The sequence below is a fragment of the Gossypium raimondii genome, chromosome 4 (genome assembly GCF_025698545.1).
Source record: "Gossypium raimondii isolate GPD5lz chromosome 4, ASM2569854v1, whole genome shotgun sequence".
Classification (NCBI taxonomy): domain Eukaryota; kingdom Viridiplantae; phylum Streptophyta; class Magnoliopsida; order Malvales; family Malvaceae; genus Gossypium; species Gossypium raimondii.
Window position 1 is genome coordinate 21,283,688 of NC_068568.1, and position 20,750 is coordinate 21,304,437.

The 20,750-nt window shown below is 32.1% G+C and overlaps 3 protein-coding genes across 11 annotated transcripts; 1 reads left to right on the top strand and 2 right to left on the bottom strand.

Moving 5' to 3' along the window:
* Positions 1 to 6,738: 6,738 nt before the first annotated feature.
* Positions 6,739 to 10,219, top strand: LOC105766664 (heme-binding-like protein At3g10130, chloroplastic). 6 transcript variants are annotated; one of them, XM_052629453.1, is made up of 9 exons: positions 6,739 to 7,168; positions 7,251 to 7,337; positions 8,427 to 8,497; positions 8,579 to 8,680; positions 8,771 to 8,875; positions 9,059 to 9,194; positions 9,587 to 9,696; positions 9,781 to 9,896; positions 9,971 to 10,219. In XM_052629453.1, the coding sequence occupies exons 1-8, from the start codon at positions 6,946 to 6,948 to the stop codon at positions 9,865 to 9,867; spliced, it is 921 nt and encodes a 306-aa protein (XP_052485413.1). In that variant the 5' UTR covers positions 6,739 to 6,945; the 3' UTR covers positions 9,868 to 9,896; positions 9,971 to 10,219. The 6 variants fall into 6 exon arrangements, with proteins under 6 accessions (XP_052485413.1, XP_052485412.1, XP_052485414.1 ...); XM_052629454.1 differs by having other exon boundaries at positions 6,741 to 7,168; positions 9,793 to 9,896; XM_052629452.1 differs by having other exon boundaries at positions 9,781 to 10,219.
* A 2,546-nt stretch (positions 10,220 to 12,765) lies between these two features.
* On the bottom strand, positions 12,766 to 13,230 carry LOC105767234 (uncharacterized). Its single transcript, XM_012586741.1, has one exon. It carries the CDS (start codon positions 13,228 to 13,230, stop codon positions 12,766 to 12,768), a length of 465 nt encoding a protein of 154 aa, XP_012442195.1.
* Positions 13,231 to 14,847: 1,617 nt separating this feature from the next.
* LOC105766663 (phosphoinositide phosphatase SAC3) lies at positions 14,848 to 19,118 on the bottom strand. 4 transcript variants are annotated; one of them, XM_052629520.1, is made up of 5 exons: positions 18,773 to 19,118; positions 17,655 to 17,877; positions 17,461 to 17,540; positions 16,580 to 16,646; positions 14,848 to 14,983 (listed from the first exon to the last, which is right to left on the bottom strand). In XM_052629520.1, exons 1-5 carry the CDS (start codon positions 18,832 to 18,834, stop codon positions 14,972 to 14,974), a joined length of 444 nt encoding a protein of 147 aa, XP_052485480.1. In that variant the 5' UTR covers positions 18,835 to 19,118; the 3' UTR covers positions 14,848 to 14,971. The 4 variants fall into 4 exon arrangements, 1 of the variants encoding a protein (XP_052485480.1); XR_008195243.1 differs by lacking the exons at positions 14,848 to 14,983; positions 18,773 to 19,118 and adding exons at positions 18,151 to 18,246; positions 18,548 to 18,747 and having other exon boundaries at positions 16,535 to 16,646; XR_001125341.2 differs by lacking the exon at positions 14,848 to 14,983 and adding an exon at positions 18,151 to 18,246 and having other exon boundaries at positions 16,536 to 16,646; positions 18,773 to 19,110.
* Between the last annotated feature and the right edge of the window lie 1,632 nt (positions 19,119 to 20,750).

The following is a 20,750-nucleotide window of genomic DNA, read 5'->3' on the forward strand; positions in this document are numbered from 1 at the left end:
ACGAAAGCCCCTTCAGAAGTGTTAGTGGCGCAAGAGATCGATATGAAGCCTACGGGATCGACTGTAGAGCCGACACCTTTGGGAAATGTGGGTTGTGCATCGAGCTTCAAGGGGAAAGGAGCGATGCAAAGACAGTCGAGACGAGTAAATGCTACGAGTAAGGTACATTGCAAACACTCTGATAGTGTTTTGAATTCTGACTTGTTGGCTTGGCAAAGTCGTAGGGGCCCTTTCAAAGTTCATAAGCAAGGAGGCCAAGGAACTGTGGGCGAGATGAAGCCGAGATGTGAGAATCCAGGGGATTCCAGTGGAAACAAGTCAAAATTGGGGCAAGTTAAAACGGAGACTTCTTGCCAACAGAATGTACCAACGAGAGCAACGGTTCAAGATAAGAGGCGACGGAAGCTGAGGCATAGGTTTCGAAGGAAGGGACAACCCGTTTGCAAGATCAGTCGGGAAAAAGCCGAGGCAACGAGAAAGTTCCAAGGTGAATCAAGTCAGTGTCATCCAGAAGTCGCAACGAGGGCGTTGCGAGAATGGGTGGGGGAGAATGTCACGGGCCAAAGTGCAAAGCCCGTGACCATGGCACAAGAAGCGCCCCATAGAGGTCTATTGATTAGATGGGGAACATTTAGCCCACAAGAACTGGCCCGATTCAGAGAGCTATTGAAGAAGCCTGTTAGATTGAAGCCTAGTTGGCCCGATGATAAAGACATGGCAACTTAGGCTAATTTTGGTAACTAATCTTAGAAGATAGAGAGAATCATATCTTGTAAAGATTAGATTAGATTTGATATGGCAAATCTTGTAAATCCCTAAAATCAAGGGATATAGTGAATCTCGTCCGTCGATGTAAATGTATCTTGACCGTCGGTTTTGGGGGAGCTCAACTATAAATAAAGAGCCTCCCTCTCATTTGTACTCATCCATTGTAACTTGAATTCTTAAGAGTAACAGAATTCTTGAGCATTTACTCAAACATTTTGTGTGCATTCTTTCTTTGGCTTTCTATTGTTCTTTTGTAGCTTCTTTTGGCACAATCGCTTCCGTTATACAAATTGGTGCCTTGGAGGAGTTCTAAGGAATCCTCACTTTTGGGCGTAAAGGCTGACTTAGGCGAGTTTGGAGCAAACGGATCGCCTAAGGCCGCATGGTTTGCGAGACGAAAGGTCTAGCCCCGTGACACTAGGCCCTTAAAGTTGAAATTTAGTCCAAAAACACTTACAAACATGTCCTAATAAATCCATATCATTTCCATAAGTTCCAAGACATTATCAAACAAATTTAAATCTCCCTTCAAGCTTATAACACATATCACAAACATATTTAAACTAAATAGCGAATCAAAGTTTGATTGATAGCATAAAAATGAGTTCGAAATATAAATCAAACTATATTTAACAAAAATATATCCAAATCTCTGTGGACATACCTGACCGCTATTGTGTATGTGCGTAAAAACAAACAATTTTACAAAGCAATTTTAAAGGTGCGATTTTAATTGAAAGCATACAGTGTCAGTGTTAATATTTATAGTGTTTGATGGAAAATCAAAGTATTTCAAGGGGTCAAACCTAAAGGAGTCAATAATTTAGTGATTTCTATTTAACAAGCATGTAATAAAGGAGTCTAGCTAGCTACTCACTAAGTTTCTATATTATGAAAATGCATAATTTGAAGTTAATTAAGCTAATTAGTTATCTAATGTTGAAAAGGACTAAATTGCAAAACAAGCAGAATTATGAAATTCAGAAAATTAATAACAAACAACAGTTGATTGACTTCCCTGTTGCTAATTAAGTTTTAGATTAAGGATTTAAACCACTTAAACCCCTAAATTAGTTCCATTTTACCTCTCAGCCTCAACCTTACCAACTTAGACAAATTAGTCCGGTTTATCTTTCGACCTCACCAACTAATTCGGGACTAACAAATTAGTGCCTGATAAGATCTCCACTCAATCTCACTTACCTAAATTTTTCCTTAGGGGTGTCAATCCTAAGTTTTTAAGTCTATTTAGTTTATTCTAGTTTTTACGATTTAATCCTTATACCAAAAACTAACCAAACAACACTTCCATCAACCAACCACCTAATGTTTAGCTACTCCTACTCATTTCTTAACCAACAACAAGCAAAAATTCAAGTAATGAAAATATTAACTTAAAATTAAAGAGAGGTGAATAAAAACCCAAGCTCTCTTACAAAAGCTTGGAAAGCACAACAATGGAAGCAATATAGATGAATAAAAATACTAAAGTTATGATTTTTAACAAGTGAAAAGAAAAAAAAAAGTTGACTAATATTAAACGAGGATTAAAATGTGATTACAAAAAAGTTTAAGGTGCTAAACATAACCTAAGCTACAATAAAAACTAACTTAACTATTTAAGAATATGCAAGGAAAATAAATAAGTTGTAGAAAAGTTAAATCCTACAGCTATGGAGAAGAAAACTATCCTAAACTTAAACTAAAAGATAGAACAAACCTTGAACTAAAAATCTCTCTTTACACTACATACTTGTTCTCAACCAAAAGTGACTTTTAATATCTTATTACAACCCAAAATTTTGGACCAGATTTCCCTTAGACATCTAATTTTGGTTAGGGGACATGTTGGACAAGGACTACCCCTGCGGTCATTTTTTTGTTTCTCTCAACAGTGATATCGCAATACCCATGGTCCAGTATTGCGATATCCTCGTCAGTCTTAGAATGGGGGTTCTTTAGGAGCATGAGTATCATGATACCACTGTTGATGGTCTTTATTTTTTTCATTCCTACACTATCAGGGGTGTCGCGACGTCGGATCTCCATATCGCAATATCACTTCGTGCTACTTTTGGATCTAGTACCCTAATTGTAGTATTTTTATTTAAGTACACTTGCAATCTTTTCGAACCGATTGGTTAATAAAACTCTTCATGAATTACATTAATATTTTTTATATTTTCCTTACATGATTTTTTCGTGCAAAGAAAAATGGAAGCAAATGTTGCTTACTAGTTGTCTAATGTTTAACTAATACTAAGCGGTATTACGTGGTCGGATCATAATACAAAAAGACGGCTTGTATTAATAGATGAACCTAAAAATTTCCTTAGTCTAATAAAAAATGAGAAAACCAATTGAAAGATTAATATGTCGTCTATCAAGTCCAATTTGGGAGATGCTTTGTCTTGGGCATCGAAGCAAATGGCTCACATAAGATAAATATATAGATGTGATTGACTGGACTAACAGTACATTGGACAAGACCCAAGTAGAATAGATCCTGAATTCGTTTATAGATTTATTCACTTGTGACATTCATAGTGTGGCATACCTAAATATTGAGTGGATGGCGGATTATGTATGTGTAACACCCCAAACTCAACCGGGACGGACCAACCCGAATTCGAAGAGCTACATTAGCCACCTAAGTGACTCTTCAGCTAACGACCTCCCAAGACACACTCCGACCTTATAACACTTCAATCTTATCTATTTATTAGTTATTTATTAATGCAGAAACAATTTGTGAACCAATTTTAAGCTTTTTATAAGTAATTTAACCTAAGGACATTTTTATCATTTTACCACCTATAGTTAAACTAACCCAAATTTAGATCCATACATTTACCAACCCTCTTTTAGTCAATTTATGTAAGCCCTAAAAATTTCAACTTCATCCGAGTTTATTTTCTATGTCTAATTCAAGTTTTATCATTAAGGACTAAATCGTAACAATTTCAAACTATCAGTACTATACTTGAATATTAAATTGAGTTCGTTTCTAAGAAATTATATTAATTACAAGTCTAATCCTAAAATTGTATCAAGTTTCCTTATCATTTAAGGCTTTAATTAGACTTATCAAGTTACAAGACTAATTTGTAATTTAAATAGGCTAGAGAACCTATTTTAAAATACCAAAATTCAAACCCCCAACAGTCCACTGCAATTTTTTTGTGCAAAAAATTCAATTTTAAACCTGATTTTGAGTATTTTAATGGCCAATTAAACCCGATTTAGCTACAATTAAATATCATACATATTCATATACTTTCAATTGAATTTATTTACACCAATTAAGTCAAAATTAAATAGAATTAAACATTCAATTTTATGCATATCACCCATCGATTAATTTAAACAAGTGGCGTACCTTAGTCGCTAGTAAGCCATTCCATGGAAGCTTCATTTAAACAATGGTTAGTGTAAACATCATGACTCACACACTATGTTATCAATCACCATGTTATCAAGCAACAATACACCGTAAATTATTCAATAATCAAACTCAAACATGCATATATGATATTATAAAACCATCCAAAATTAAAAATGTCCAATGTCCAAGTCCAATTACAACCAAAATTAAACTAAGTCCCGGAAGTTCCACAATGCCCGATTAACATCACTAAAACATGCAACTAAATCTCTACCGAGGTTTAATCTCTTGAAACTCTCTTGTTCGGCTCCTCAGCTCCTTAATCTCATCAGTTAACTGCACGAATATGAGGGCATTAAATTATTATATATAAAAAATTTAAAATACATATTATTTGCATTTTTTGAAATCTATATAACTACATATGAAAGCCTTCCTTTGGACCTTCCTTCTACTTACAAGTTACACGTGAGTAGCTAAATCATGCTCTCTCTCTCTCTCTCTCTCTTTTGTTGCATTTTATCAAAATAGTTAAAATTTAATTTTAATCCCTCTAATATGTGTAAGATTCAAAAGACCTTAAGATTCAAAAGACCTTCCTTCTACTTACATGTGGTACACTCAAACCATGCTCTTTTTCTTTTTGCATTTTGGTTAAATTTCAGTTTTGGTCTATCTAAAATTTCTATAATTTAAATTTAATTTTATACTTTAATTTTAACATAAATTGGTTTCTATTAAATTTTAATATTGGTCAGTCTAAAATGTCTAAATTTTAATTTTAATTTTATACATTAATTTTAACATAAATTGGTCCCTATATTTTTATAATGTTATTAATTACTTCAAATAGTTAGTATCATTAACTTTTTTATTAAAATATTCCGTGATTATTTATAATTTGAAAGTAGATTTTAAAACTATAAGGTTAAGAGATTAAATTATTGAAAATAAAAAAGTTAGAGTAAATTTCAAAAGTACGAAGTGTAGAGATTTAGAATTATAATTGTTTGAACCAAACCAGATTGGCCAATATGATCAAGAAGTGACTGAAGTACTAGTCTAGAGAGAGACACTAGATTTATTGACCTGAATATGGCTATGGATTGATTGAATCAAACTAAAAAATCGATTGAATTAACCAATAATTTGACCAAGAGTTATTCAATTTTAAAAACCTTAAATTTCAAATTTAAGATAAATAATTAATCAACCCAACCAAACCTTCTACTATGGCTAAAATAATAATAAATGTCATTTTTTTAAAATTAGGAAAATAGGCCAAATTTTTAATATTTATGGGAATGGGCATTTTGGTAAAACGCAGCTAGAAGCGTTTTTAGATGCTTCCAGCTGGACATGTTTTTAGCATATTGACAAAAAAACGGTCCTCATCAGCACTAAAAAGTGGCAGCATTAATGTTTTTTTAAATTTTTGGTGTCACTTATTAATGTGGAAATGAAACTTATAAAACAAGACTTTATATAGACCTAAAGTCTCATTTCCCTTGTTTTCTTAAGCAATATGAGATATGTGTATATATAAACTAATGAATAGATTTGCAGTTTATTCCTAGACAATGTGAGATTTCTTCCTCTTTTAACTAACAACATAAGATTAAATGCTACACTATATTTTGTAATTTTTTATTTTCTTGCAATTCCAAATACTAGTAACCGAAATTATGAGCCAAAGAAATTAACAATAGCAAGCAAATCATTTAAGCTTTGTTTAATACTAAAATATGACTCTACGATCCCAAAAATTAGATTAAAGTTTTGTATATAATACTGTATTAGTTATGTTTATATAACGTATAAGCCATGTGTATTAGTTTTAAGAAAATGAATTTAAATTTAATCCTAAATCTCTAAATCAAATTACTAAACAATAAAATGAAGTGAATACAATATTAATACATGTGTTAATATCTATATAAATGAATTATTAATGTGTAGAATATATAAAAATTTATAATACTATGAACAAATAAAAATAATATTATGAATTGACATCATGAATAAAATTGTGATGAATTTCAACACATCACTTTAAACAAAATTTTATTCAAAAACTATAATAACAAATTATGCAAAATATAAATACAATTATCGACATGTAAAAATTTTCTAAAAAAACTAAAATATAAAAGGAAAGCATTTGTTACATTATCAATAAAATTTTTAAACTCTATAAGTAGAAAAATTATAAAATATAGTGTAGCATTTAATATTATATTGTTAATTTAAAAGAAAGCAATCCTACATTGTCTAGGAATAAGTATGAAACCTATTTATGAGTCTATATATACATATATCTCATATCCCATATTATTTTAAAAACAAGATAAATGAGACTTTAGGTCTATATAAAGATTTGTTTTGTAAATTTTATTTTCACATTAATAGGTGACATTGCGTCTAGTTAAATGTGTTCTTTTAGATTTCTTCTAAAAATGCTTTATCAAAATGGATCTATTTCCGTAAATATTTAAAAATTTAACTTATTTTCGTAATTTAAAAAATCGATATTTATTGGTATTTTATCCTTCTCTTATACTAATGCGTACTCTAAAAACGATAATCCGAATAGAAAAGTTAAAAGAGAAAAATCTAGTATCTTGTTTTCATGGGTCTAATCCTTCCCGGGAAAACTCCAACCGTCGCATTGTCAAATTGTATTATTTATATAATTTATATATTTATTCTTTCCGGCTGAAATTTAAATACAACAATCTGTAACAGATAATTTCGACCTCCAAGAAAGCATTTGCTTCCTTTCAAAGCCATCGATGGCAGCTCAATCTCTTGCCAGAACCCTAATTCTTTCTTCAACCCTAACCCCTAATATCAACCCACCATCCTTCAACTGCCTCAAGTCTATGGCCCCGACGGTGAGCACAACAACCACCTTAGCTCCGCCACAGAGACGAACCATGTCTGCGTTCGAAGCTCGAATCTCCCTTGTATTCGCTCTCGCTTCTCAAGCTTCCTCTGTCTCTCAACGACGTAAATGTTCAGTTTCGAATTCCAAATATTCCAAAATTTTATTTCTTTTGATTTTTTAATTTTGAATTTCAAAATAATTTCCTTGTAGTTTTGATGGACTTGGCCTCAGAGACTGCAAAATACGTGTTTCCGAAGAGGTTTGAGAGCCAGAACTTGGAGGAAGCGCTAATGGCAGGTTACTTTTTGTATTGGATTTAAATCATTAATGTTAGCCAATTATAGCATCAAGATTAGTACTGTTTAATGAACGCCTTGCAATTTGTGAAGATGTAGCGATTTTTTCATGGACAAATAGTAGAACTGTACTCGGCAAAAAAAAAATTGTACGAAAATATTAAACCCTTTATGGTTCCAAGGGCCGGGCAGAGATTCTGTAATCCAGCTCAATAGGTAAATAATAATATAAAATGTATTTTCAATATTTTTAAGGGTAAACTTGACTAATAGTTATCCAACTATTAATAAAATTTGTTTGATGGTTCAACTATGAAAAATTATAAAATGGTTTCTCAATTGTTAGTAAATTTCTTTTGGGTCATTCAATTATGAAAAAGTTAAAAATGGTTACCGTATTATTCAATTTCATCATTTTTGGTCACCGGTTAACTAACGATAACTTTTAAAATTGACATAATAATAATTTTAATATTTAAAATTTATAAATTATGTCAATTTAGTCTTTAATTATTAAAAAAGTTTAGCCCTCAACATTTACAGGTGTACTTTGTTTTTTTTAGTTTTGATTTTATTTTGACATTGAGAGATAATTTTAAAAACTGATAAAAGATGAAAATTATTCTTAGAATTTTAATTGCTTTTATTTTATTTTATATTTTCAATCAAATTTAGTTGATAAATTTGTTTTTTAGCTTTTCAGGTAGAAGGTTCATAAAAAAACTGCCAAAAGATTAAATTACATAATGTGTAAAAGTTGAGGGTTAAAGTTGCTATTATGCCAATTTTAAAAGCTGCCACCGTTAGCTAGCTATTGAAAAAAAAAATTGAATAGTTAGGTGACAATTTTATAACTTTTCATAGTTGGATGACAAAAAAGAAAAATATTAATAGTTAGGTTAGTAATAAGGTAGTTTTACCCTATTTTTAAATACTAACCGGACTTGAGGCCGACTTCAACTTAGGCTAGACTTGGGCAAGCAAAAATAAATTGCTTTGTGACTGGGACACCTCTTGTACACCTCTAAGTTTTTACCTTTTAGTTTGTTTTATTGACATTTTCTCCTTTTGCATGGACTTATTGGTGCAGTCCCTGATCTTGAGACGGTGAGGTTTAAGGTTTTGAATAGGACAGACAAGTATGAGATAAGGGAAGTAGAGGTACGCATTTAACTTTTGGGTTTGTTTTTTGTTTAATATTTACTATGTGCAATCTAAAGAGAATTAGGATTGTTATTACAGCCTTATTTTATAGCTGAGACAACAATGCCAGGGAAGACTGGATTTGATTTTAATGGTTCATCCGAGTCTTTCAATGTGTTAGCTGAGTACCTGTTTGGTAAGGTAGTTACGATTTTCTGCTTTAAATTGGAAAATTTTCTTTCTATAATCATCTCTTTTAATTTGCTTATTCTAGATGTTTGATGCTTATAGAATACTAGTAAGGAGAAAATGGAGATGACTACCCCTGTTATTACAAGTAGGACTAGATCTGATGGGGAGAGGATGGAAATGACAACACCTGTGATAACGAAGAAGGTAAGTTTTTGTGTTAGGATTGCATGCTCCAACTTTTTAAGGGTTTCTGAAACTCTAGTTGTTTATAAATTTGGTCCATAGTTACTTTTGTATTGGCTTGCAATGCATTACAACTATTTCATGACCTATATAATTAATTGTTCATTAAATTGGTTCTTATCTGTTTGACAACTTATGACCTAGGTGGAAAATCAAGATAAGTGGCAGATGTCTTTTGTCATGCCATCCAAGTATGGCTCCACTCTGCCATTACCTAAAGATCCTTCTGTGAGGATCAAGGAGGTGCCAAGGAAAGTAGTTGCAGTTGTTGCTTTCTCAGGTTTGTTCTTAGCCTCTGTGTAGTCGAAGGCATCAAATTGTTGTTATCCAGTCACCAGAAAACAAAAATGAATCAGGTTAAGATTTCCCAAGTAATTTGCAAACTTTAATGGATAATACAATTATGAGTTGTCATCTGTAAGTTCTAAGCATTTTGTCACACAGTTTTTTATTTTGATTCAGATAGTTGCAGGTAACTGTTTATTGGAGTGACCCTCGAATTTTAAAATATCGTTTTAACCTTGTGTAAAATCTTTTTCTTTAGAGCAGAAAACTACGGTTTATTTCAATTTAAGGAAAAAAGAAAGCATGACATTGGTAAATTATGTGCTTCAACTGTGAAGCTCCCCGAACTAAAATTGTTAATGAATTATGATCATGTTCTTGCACCAGGTTTTGTCACTGATGAAGAAGTTAAACGAAGGGAATTGAGATTAAGAGATGCTCTGAAAAATGACAGGGAGTTTCGAGTTAAAGATGTTGCTTCAGTGGAAGTTTCACAGGTCAGATCTGTAGTTAATTATCTTTAATGAAGTCAGCCCCTAACTAAGTTGTTTCTGGGAATACCTTTCTAAATAGCTCCATAGTTTTGGTTGCAGTACAATCCACCATTTATGCTTCCATTTACCCGCCGTAATGAGATAGCACTGGAACTAGAAAAGAAGGAAGAATAGCTCTGGATAATGAATTCTAGAACCCTCAGGTATCTGCTTACTGAATATGCAATGTTTTCCCTGTAAACTCAGTAACACACTTGTTTAATATTTGCCTGGCCAGGTGGTATACGTGACCAATCCATCTATATGATTGTACACATTTGTTCAGTTATCCTTCTGGAACTCAATTAGACATAACTACTGATGTATATAGTAGTGGAAGACTAGCAAACTAAGTTGATGGTTAGTGGTTTTACAATGCAGATTTTGTTTGGATTTTGGTCATCTCGAACTGTTGATTCATATATGTCACAGTACATTGCAATTTCTTTTCTAAAAACAATGGATCGGAATGTCTTTAAATGAAGAACACTCGGTGTGGCTGAACTGTTCTATACTGACTGTTTACAGTGCAAGTTCCACAACATTCAGAGATGCACTTTGACTAGAAATTAGCTTCCTCCTCTTTTGGTTTGGGACTCGAACTACTTTTGGACATGAGAAAGTGATAAAGCTGAAGTCCAATTCGTGGTGCATTAGAATCCTTGATTAGAGGCACCCCTACCATACTCGGTGTGCCTCTTAAGGATCCATATGCACCCTCAGGGTTACTTAGACTGCAGAATAAAAAGATTTGTGGAATGCAAACCACAAAGTAATCCGCTATGTACCTAAATCGTGGTACGATAGTAATATGCTTTAGTTCACTTTAGAAGGAGCATTTACTTATGTTTAAGTGTTCCAAATTCCAAATTCCCAGAAAATTAGCAGAAGAATAAATAATAGACAATTTCGATATGGCTGCTATCTTCACCTTCCTTTTGTTTTTTTCACTACTCATTTCTTTTTTCTATTCTGTTTACCCAAAATGGAGGTCCTTATTACATGCATTGTTGGCCAATGACCACTACATTTAAAGCTTACAATGAAGTCATCATGCTTGCAAACAGTTCTCCCACTGCTTTTCTTTTAAATCTTGTTAAAAGAGTTCTGGGTGAGAACATCATTTTCTTCCCATGGTAGGACTGTTTACGCTTTATAAACCAAACCTATGAAAATCAAACGTGGTAGTGTAAAGATATATTTTATTCATATAAAAATCATTTTAGGCTGGAGACCAAGTCTGTATCCTAACTGTACCATTCCCTGCAGGCCTAGTAGTGGGGATGTTTCAAAATCTGAACACCCTCTTTGGTGGAAGAAGACTATCTTTGGGTTTTTAATATTGAACTTTTTGATGGGTAAGATATAGGTCTGTATTTGACATTAATATGCTCAATTCTTTTCCAAACTTTTTCCACATATTTGGAGGATTATTCTCCAATGTTGTGTTCAAATATATTTCTGATATAGATGTCAAACACGGATAATTTAGGGAAAATGAAGAATCTAAATAACATAGACTGCACCTACATGATAAAGTGAAACAGAAGTGTCTATAATCAATACTTTGAATCCTACAAAAATTCTGAATATACCCTGAATGAGGAAAGATCTATCAACTAAGTCTAAGGTGACGCTATGCAAATAGTTGTGGCTCAGCAAGTTAAAACGTGCCATGTACAGCAAACTTAGTGCCATGCCTGGCCCAATGAATGAGCCAGTTAAGACGGCTGATCATCAAGCATGTTGTTCATGGAGTACCGCATCTGTTATTCCTAGCTTGTTTTGGGGCTCTTTTTTTCTCTTTGCTTGACATGCTCTGGATGTTTAAATGAAAAATAGGGTTGTGTTTATTTATTATCACAAGGGTGTGTATTTATTAATTTATCTGTGATGATGTCTCTGTACATCCGTTTGACCATGTTTAGAAGCATTTAGTCTTTCATTCATAGAACGTTTTATTTTTTGTTGCCAAAATTTATGATGATTTGAAATGATTTTGTGAATATATTCAACTTCCAGAGTGTGGCAATGACATGGAACACATCTTATCAAATTCTATTTTACCTTCATTTTTGGAACCTTTCTGCTTTTAAATTTTAAATTTTATTATGATTTATTAGCTATTGATGTTTTCATGATATAGTTTAGGTTTATTTTCAGAAACCAGTGCTCTTAGAAGAAGCAAACTGAGAGCTTGATTAGTGTTGGAAATGTGGCCAATGCCACATAAGCAAAACTCCCCTAAGCTTTTCCTGCACCAGATAATGAATTCTTTTACTGGGTCAAGTTGACTTGCCCTATCAGTTTATGAAAGCATTGCCTACTAATTATGAGCAATAAGCACAAATGCTATCATGCGTGGAGCAGTAGACGCACTACCATAACCCTAATAATTACCACTACAGAAAAGATAACTAGACTTGTTTTAGCGTAGGTTAGGCTCTAAAGGATACCTTAGTTGCCAGCATTCCTTTTTTCCTTTTCAAACTTGCTTTTATGGTGAGATGGCTATTAGAAATGTTCTTTTAATGACTTGGCAGGTGAGACTTGATCTAGTAATCACTTCTTTTTGTGGAACATATTAATTTAAGTTACCTACAATGTGGTGAAATATGAACTCCATTGATGAAACTTGATTCTTATTTTGACATAAAAGGGTGCTGAGATTTTGAATATTTTCTGTTTGATCGGGGTTTTTACCGACTAGTAATTAGCTCTTTGTGTCTGAGACCTGGTAATAAAGACCTGTGCATTTTGTTTTAGTTTAAGCAGAAGTGATCGATATTCTTTGTTGCTTCGTTTAACTGAGTGGTAGAAGCCATTTAAGTGATGTCAAACACGACAAAGTCATGGATGTTCACAAAGGGCATGGATTCGATTCAAGAGTACTCATCTTTCTGTGTGCTGATTCTCATACAGGAGACATCATATATTGTGTAGTGACATTGTTGCAGTATATTTCATATATGTGTGTATATGTATATACTTTGTATTTAAGATAATTCTAGCTAAAAAGAGTGATATGCTTTACTAGTTTACTTCATCTATACTTTCCAAAACAGGCTTCCACTTCCACCCTCCGCTGTTACGAATAGCATCTGATTTGTGTATCTGAGACACCATATCCTGAACTGTAACTCCTTGTTTTTGAATCAGCTCCTGCAATTCTTGCTTAGTGATTATCAACTTAATTCTTACGACACCATGGCTTCCTTTACCATCATCATTCACTTCTGGATTCAAAAACCGTACCTTCTTTTCCTTGCTCTTATTGATTGCTGTTGATGGAAGAGGTACAAGGTAATATAGGTGGCCGGGGAGCAGCTTAGCATCAGACTGAAAATGGTGGAAGCCAGAGAATGTATCAGAGATAGCATGAGCAGGGAAGTCTGATAAAACTTGTTCAACTTTGATGGGTGGTTGATATTCAAGGATTTTTCCATCAATTTTCATAACTCTGATTAGCTTCTGTTGTTGAGCTAAGCAATTCCCCATGGCTTTGTTTTGTTTTGCAGTTGCTTGCAATAGAAACAAACTTTTATCATGAAAGGTTGAGTTACTGAATCGAGGATGTTTGAAGTGTTAATTTGTTGGTATTTAAACAAAGTGATTTTGGCAATGCCCTTATAACATTCAAATATTACATCAATGCCTGCCCTTTCTTTGGACCCCATTGATGGATTAAGAAGACGACTGGGGGCTTGACTTTTGGTATTCAAATTATATTGAATCTCGATTAAATATAAAGTTGAACGTTGAACTAGGTTGAACTCTTTTAAAGAGGGGTAAATTCTTTTAACATTATTTGTTTCTTTCGAACTTAAAACCATACAAAAATATTATTAAATCATTTTATATTGGTAAATCATTTCATTTCTATAATTTAAGAGAGTTGACTAAAAAATTATTTTGAGTTAATGGAGCAGACTCAGAGTTATAGGCTGGATTTGAATGAATTGAAGTAGTTTATTTCGGTTTTTGTTCTTTGCAAAATCAAATTTGAGTGGGTTGGAAGTGTTTGAAATGTGGTTATGGATTGGGTCTTATTTTTTAACAACTACTAGGTGAGGTAGGAGAAAACAAAGCAATATATATATATATATATATGTAGAGATAGGTAAACAAGTTGCAATTTGGCTCTTCATGTTTGGAAAAAATATTTATTAAAAAAATATTTTATTTCATGTAGCATAACACTATTAAAATATTTTATTAAAAATACTTCTTATTTACAAATTCTAATAATTTTAAGATGAATATAAGATAGTATTTCGTGTTTTTCTATTATAATTCTAATGAAATGCAATTTTTAAAATGTAATTGTCTGACTGTAAAAATTTAGTATATATTGAAACGTATTGATTAAAATTTTGGGAAAGTTATTTATTTATTTTTGGTCTAAAGCGAAAGTTACAGATATTACGAAAAGTATTGATTAAAATTCTAAAAAGTTACATTATCACATTTGATTCCTTAAATATTTTTAAGTGAATGTAACGATACTTTACATAATTGTCCTTGTTAAATAAAAATAATTTCATGTATTTAATATTTACAATAAATTTTATTATTAATAAACTAATATTTTAATTTATACTTTTTAAAATTATCATTTTAATTGAAAATTTTTGTTTCAAATTAAGTTACATGTATTTTCTAAATATGAGCATCCATATACAAAACTTATTTTTTATCAGTTGTTTTGCTTATACTTTGGACATTGCTAATGCTGTGACGGAGGCTGAGGGAGCAAACTGAGAGCTGAGCCAACAACATTGGCATATGTAACTTTCGTGGGATGTTTTTGTAGGTTTTAGCTACAATTATATTGAAAATTTCTTTTGACAAAAGAGGAAAACGATATTCTATATATATATATATATATATATATATATGATTAAATATGCATATTAAAAATAAAATCAGAAAAATAATAATTTATTTTTAGAAAATTTTCAACACTCTAAACTTGGCCTAAAAGTTTAAGTTGAACTTGGACGAGTTACACCAACGTAGTAAAAATGCACTTCTTTTCAGAGTTTTAACTTTGAAAACCAGAAATTCATTTTAGTTTATTTAGACGATTTTGTAGTTTTGTTTTAGACTTGGCAGATACTGACGAGATTATAAAAAGAAAAATAAGACAAGTTCAAAACAGATTACAAATCCAAAGGATTAAATTGTAGTTATCTCAGTGCAAAACAGTACGAGCTCCCGCACGCCGTCCGATCCTAAATCAGATGCATTCCTGACAAATAAAAGTAAGACAAAGGGTGAGTCACCAAGCACCGCGTGTAACCAAACTCAAATACAAATAAACAGAATGTGATATATAATTCATAGTAACACAAGCATTTGATAATAGTTGTATAACCAGTACGAAACAGATCTAGAGTATCACAAAGGTTCCAACAGAGGTAGTACAATAGAACAAGGCAAAATAGAACAGAGCAGAACAACGCAATTCAAACAGAACAGAACCGAATAGAGTAGAACAGAACAGGATGGAACAGAGCAGAACAAAACAAGAGGGAACAGAATAGAACGGAACGGAGCAGACCAAACAGAACAGAATAGAGCAGAGCGAAGTATGTATGTTAATGTAAATGCAGTATTTTTCAACAGACCATAATGCATATTTATCAGAAACAGTCTTCCCAAACTCCGCTACACACCAGAATAGAGTTCTCCCCCAAACTCATTCATCCAAAACACACCAATAAAGTTATCTCGGGTTTCCTAACAATGATGACCCGCCACCTCGAGTTGCCCGGCAACAATGGCTTATTAATATACAGTTAAAATGCTAATCAAATATATGTGGTCAAGCCACTATAGTGCATTCAAACCGCCGGAACAGAAGTGTGGATAAACCACCAGATAATGTAGAACATTAAACTGCCAGAAACTTCCTCCTTCTACTTCAACCCAAGTCCCATGCAATGTGTCATGGGGTAGCATTCTCACGTTTTTTAGCCCCGCTAAGCAAAAAACGCCGCTAAAGGTCAAGGTCTTTAGCGGCGTTTTTGGAAAAGCGCCGCTAAAGACCATGACATTTAGCGACGCTTCTCCTACAAACGCCGCAAAAGACGCTGACCTTTAGCGGCGCTTCTCCCATAAACATCGCGATAGACCCTGACCTTTAGCGGCGCTTTTCTCACAAACACCGCTAAAGACCACGACCTTTAGCGGCGCTTCTCCCACAAACGCCGCTAAAGACCACTACCTTTAGCGGCGCTTTTATCACAAACGCCGCTAAAGAACAAACCTTTAGCGGCGCTTCTAGCAAAAACGCCGCTAAAAACATAACCTTTAAAAAAATTATTTTAATCAAATAATATTTATTTTTATGATAAATATTATATTATGTTTTATTTTTTAAATTTGAACTTTAAATATACTTTTTAAGGATAAATAAAAAATATTATTTAAATTAAATTTTGTATGAAAATTTTAACTTTAAAACTAAATATAAAAATTAATGAATTTAGTTTTAGAATTTAAAATAATAAATTAATAACACAATTAAAATCCAAAAGTTAGAACTCAAATTGTCGTAAATATTAAAGTAAAAATAAAAATTTAGAATCAAAACTAAAATAAGCAATGGAAAGATAGCTCAAATGTAGGTTTTGCTACAAGTTACATGACAATAACGAAAAATTAAACACCACACATAAAATTTATCAAACTAGTTAAGAAATACATGGTGCACCATGCAATATAAATACAATAGAATCATAGGGTAATTTTGCATAAATATCTTGAGTACCAAGAACAATTTGTCAAAATTATAAAACATGATAAAAAAAAAGAACAGTGTAGCAGACAAGCTATTTGTTACTTTTTGTTTTGCTTCCAAGGCTTCCTCAGCTGCCTTCATCTTGGCAACAGAATCATCTTCATCATCCCTACTTAAGAAAACAAAGAACCTATTATTAAACAATTTATAACTTGAAAAAGAAAAGAACCATGTTACTCGGACTTAGGTATGAGTGTTAGGTGTCAATATAAAGACATGTCAGATATGGGTATGAAGGCATGTCTGACATGAGTATGTTCAATTTTTTCCTTATGTGTACTCTTCTCACTACCCCTGCTATGATTTCTCTCATACTCCCTCTCCACTTTTTCAACTTTCTTTTCAGCCTGTGGTCTCCTCAACCTTTTTGTCCTGGGGGAAGGAGAACGTGAACTAGCATGTTTTGGAGACTTCGTATGCCTAGAACGATTCTCTCTTTCCAAAGAATGATCCCTGCGAGACCTTCTGTGCCGAGAAGGAGACGTATATACTAAATGATGCCAGTATCAAGCAATTTCAGTTTCCCACAACAAGGAAACAGTTTGAATTATTACCTTATTGTGGAAAAATGAAGCAGGCGGGCAAATTTCTGGCTCTAACATTAGTACACTGAAACAATAAACTTTAATACACAATAGTGACTATAGGATGGACATCTGAACTCCCTAAAATTTTATGCATTATGTTAATGAAAAATGAAGTGCAGTATGATGTGCTACGTGCTTTACTTGTGAAAGTTCAGCGAACAATATATGTATGACATTAAACAGGTGAATAGATCAATGCATAAGCTCCAATATATGCAAGGCAGTTGCCGTGCAAACCACCTTTCTTTTTCCAAATCTTATTCATTCGTATATAGCTATGTGTTCCAGTCACTAGTTCAATACTTGCGTCTTTTTTAACTATTCCTAAGTGATTACCTCTTCGCAGGTTCATAGTGACGGGATCGTCTTGAAATGAGAAAAAGTTTGAATCTCCTTCCAGATACAGAAAAGGATGCCTACATTCACAGACCCTAATGTCAAACTATGAAGCCTAGAAAGAAATTATAACCATCCATCCATTAAGCACAGCAAAAATGAATAAAAAAATTAGCCAAGTATCCATCCTTAACCTGCTTAAAGAAGCCATACACCAAGGTAACTGTCCATAGAGTATTCTTGAGGTGATTGCTGATTCCTCGGGTCAGGAACTCATTGCAAACAAACATGGTCTCATAAAGAACCTCACCTGGTTCATTATTATACAAGTTCTTTTGAAGACTACACATAACATTGTATGAATAGCTGAAGAAGAAGTCCTTTGTAAGATCCACTGAGCTTAGGAGCTTCTTGTACCTAAACAAAAATGAAACAACAAATATCAAATTACAAACCATATGTGTAAATGCATAGCAGAATAAAAGCACCTGGGTTAAAAACAAACACAGACGAGACTACCTGGGTTAAAAACAAACACAAACGAGACTCTATCACATACAGACAATTTTCTACTTTTCACACAACAGAACATAATAGAATAGAACATCTTTCTGCAAAATAATGACTCTAGTAGTAGACGAAGTTCTGCAAATCCCAAAAACAAAATCTTAGTTAAAATACCACATTTACCTTAGTTAATACATGCCTTCTGTTATTTAAAATTTCATGCTGAACTATTGCTGCAGTTCCAGGAATGGAAAAGATTGGTTCTTTATGAACAGCAGCCTGAATAACCGACAATGTAAGCACATTAATGAAGGGCAAGTGATGGAAGAAGATGCTAAAACAAATTCCAGATACAGTCAAACCTCAAAGAGTTATCCATAACAAATCACATCATGAGTAATAAAAACATATTCTAATATTTGTTCTTTTCTCCTTGGGATTGAGTGAGCAAAGAACAAATGAAACAGAACCAATTAACAACTAAATGAGCAGCGCAAAATTCCCCAGGAATACTTCCAGTAAATCCCGATCCCACTCACACAAATTCATCATGAAATTAAATTCTTGACCCATAACTTACTTGTTAAGAGTACTGCTAAAATTACCATTTACCAGCAGAAGCCAGAATTACTTTCTTATCCTTTATTAGTTCCATCCAACCATTTACGAGCACGCTCTATTTCTATTTTGTTATTAGGGCGAAGGAGAAAAAAAAAAGCCCTAATTCAATTTCCTCTACAGCAACAATGGCGAAATTTCAAAATTTTTCAATGTATCTGGAAAAATAATTCAAATAAGAAATTACCAGATATCTTCGATGAAGCCATATTTGATGAGCTCCGCGTTCTCGTACTTGTCAAGACCCATAAAAATGATGTAATTGCCAGCTTCTGCCCGCTTTGAAGTAAAACACCATTTTTCCCTTCCTTTCGTCTCTTGGGAGAGACAAAATTAGGGTTTTCCTCTCTTCGGTTAAGGAAATATTGGGAGACCAGCCTATCTCATGCCAAGGTTTAAAAAGTAGGGTAAAGTCGGGATAAATTACCCATAGTTGCAGCATTTTTCTTCCCCCTTTTTCTTCTTTTTCTTAATCTCCCTTTCCTTAAAAAATTTAAAACGAAAACAAAAATACCAAAAACATTATCTTTTTTTTTTTCCTACAAATACTGAACAAAATAAAAGTCTTTTTTGACAAAGAGAAAGCACAAAAGGAATTTCAAAAACCTTATCTGCTTTAGTAGCGGAGCTCCTTTAATTTGGAGATTTTAGGCGGAGAAATTTGGGAATAAAACGCGCCTTTTTTTTAAAATAATTTTTGCAGCGTTTTTATAAACGCCGGTATTGCTATGTTATTTTGAACAATTTTGCTCTGTTAAAATTTTTTTATTTTGTATATTAAATAATAACTATTTTAATATTTTAATATTTTAAGTAAGCAAATTTGAAATTTTTTTGAGGGAAAGTAAAATTCAAATTAAACTACTTTTTTTATAAATTATATAAAACATGAGATAAATTGAAATATAAATATGTAAATATTTGGATAAAAATTTAAATTTAAATTTACATTTAAAAACAAAATAATAATAATAATAATAAAAGAAAAAACAAAATCAAGTAGACCAATAATATTGTCTGTTGTTAAACAAAGACACCCATCAAACTTTCTTTTTATAGTATAAGCTAAAGCTTAGATAATTAAATTATCAAATATGCACATGAAGCATTCTTTTTCTTGTTTACATTCCTTAATTAATTTCAACATGGAAGCTTTAATTTGTTGACTTAAAAGCATCTTAAATCTTAATTAATACTTTGGATTGACCCAAATTGAGTCGAGATCAATTTTATGTCTAAACTCGACTCTTAAAAGGATTACTAAAATTTTCATATTTGAATTTAAATGGAAAATTGTTATTAAATAAAAGATAATTATAATTTCATAGTTCAAATTTAAAACTCAATATATTTATTTAAATCCAATATTTAAATATATCAAATGGTTTAAACCATTTAATCTAAATTTAGATTAAATATTTTTAAATATAAAACATTAATTAATTGTATAATTTTCATCATTTAATAAATATAAAGTAAACATTAAATCCTAAACCATTTAATATATATAAAATTGATCTATTATCTCTTAAATAATTTAAACTATCTCCTAAACCCTATATCCTAAACCCTAAATCATAAAACATAAACCCTAAACCCTAAACCCCTAAACCCTAACCCCTCTTTTACAATTATATAAGAACTTAATTAATATATAAATTAAAAAATACTAATTAATCTAAACCTTAAACCCTAACCCGACCTCAAATCTCTAAACCTTAAATCACTAACTCTTAACCCCTAACCCCAAACCCCAAACCCCAAACCCTTAACTACTAACCCTAAACCTTATTTAATATGTAAATTTAAAAATACTAATTAATCTAAACCCTAAAGTCTAACTCAAATCCCTAACCCTAACCCTAACCCTTAGCCCCTAAATCACAACCCTTAAACCAGAATCCCTAATTCCATAATATATAAACCTTAAAATTGTAACTCCTAAACCGGCCTTAAATCTTAAATTAACCATATACCCTAAACCATATATATTAAACCCTAAACTATAATGATAATTAATTAAATATTTTAAAATTAATACTATCGTATCTTTTACAGTCATGTATGAAATTATGAAATTATTTAATATATAAATTAATCAGTCATGTACCTAAAAATTTTAAATTATTTTAAATAATAGTATTTTAATTTTTCCATTTTTAACA

Excerpts from the sequence above, each read along its gene's own strand:
- LOC105767234 (XM_012586741.1), bottom strand. The coding sequence starts at position 13,230 with ATGGGGAATTGCTTAGCTCAACAACAGAAGCTAATCAGAGTTATGAAA.
- LOC105766664 (XM_052629452.1), top strand. The coding sequence starts at position 6,946 with ATGGCAGCTCAATCTCTTGCCAGAACCCTAATTCTTTCTTCAACCCTA. Across the intron at positions 8,681-8,770 it reads CTGAGTACCTGTTTGGTAAG|AATACTAGTAAGGAGAAAAT; the intron begins GTAGTTACGATT and ends TGATGCTTATAG. Across the intron at positions 9,195-9,586 it reads TGCAGTTGTTGCTTTCTCAG|GTTTTGTCACTGATGAAGAA; the intron begins GTTTGTTCTTAG and ends TTCTTGCACCAG.
- LOC105766663 (XM_052629520.1), bottom strand. The coding sequence starts at position 18,834 with ATGGGTCTTGACAAGTACGAGAACGCGGAGCTCATCAAATATGGCTTC. Across the intron at positions 17,878-18,772 it reads GGCTTCATCGAAGATATCTG|GTACAAGAAGCTCCTAAGCT; the intron begins GTAATTTCTTAT and ends ATTTTTGTTTAG. Across the intron at positions 16,647-17,460 it reads CACTATGAACCTGCGAAGAG|GGATGATGAAGATGATTCTG; the intron begins GTAATCACTTAG and ends TTTCTTAAGTAG.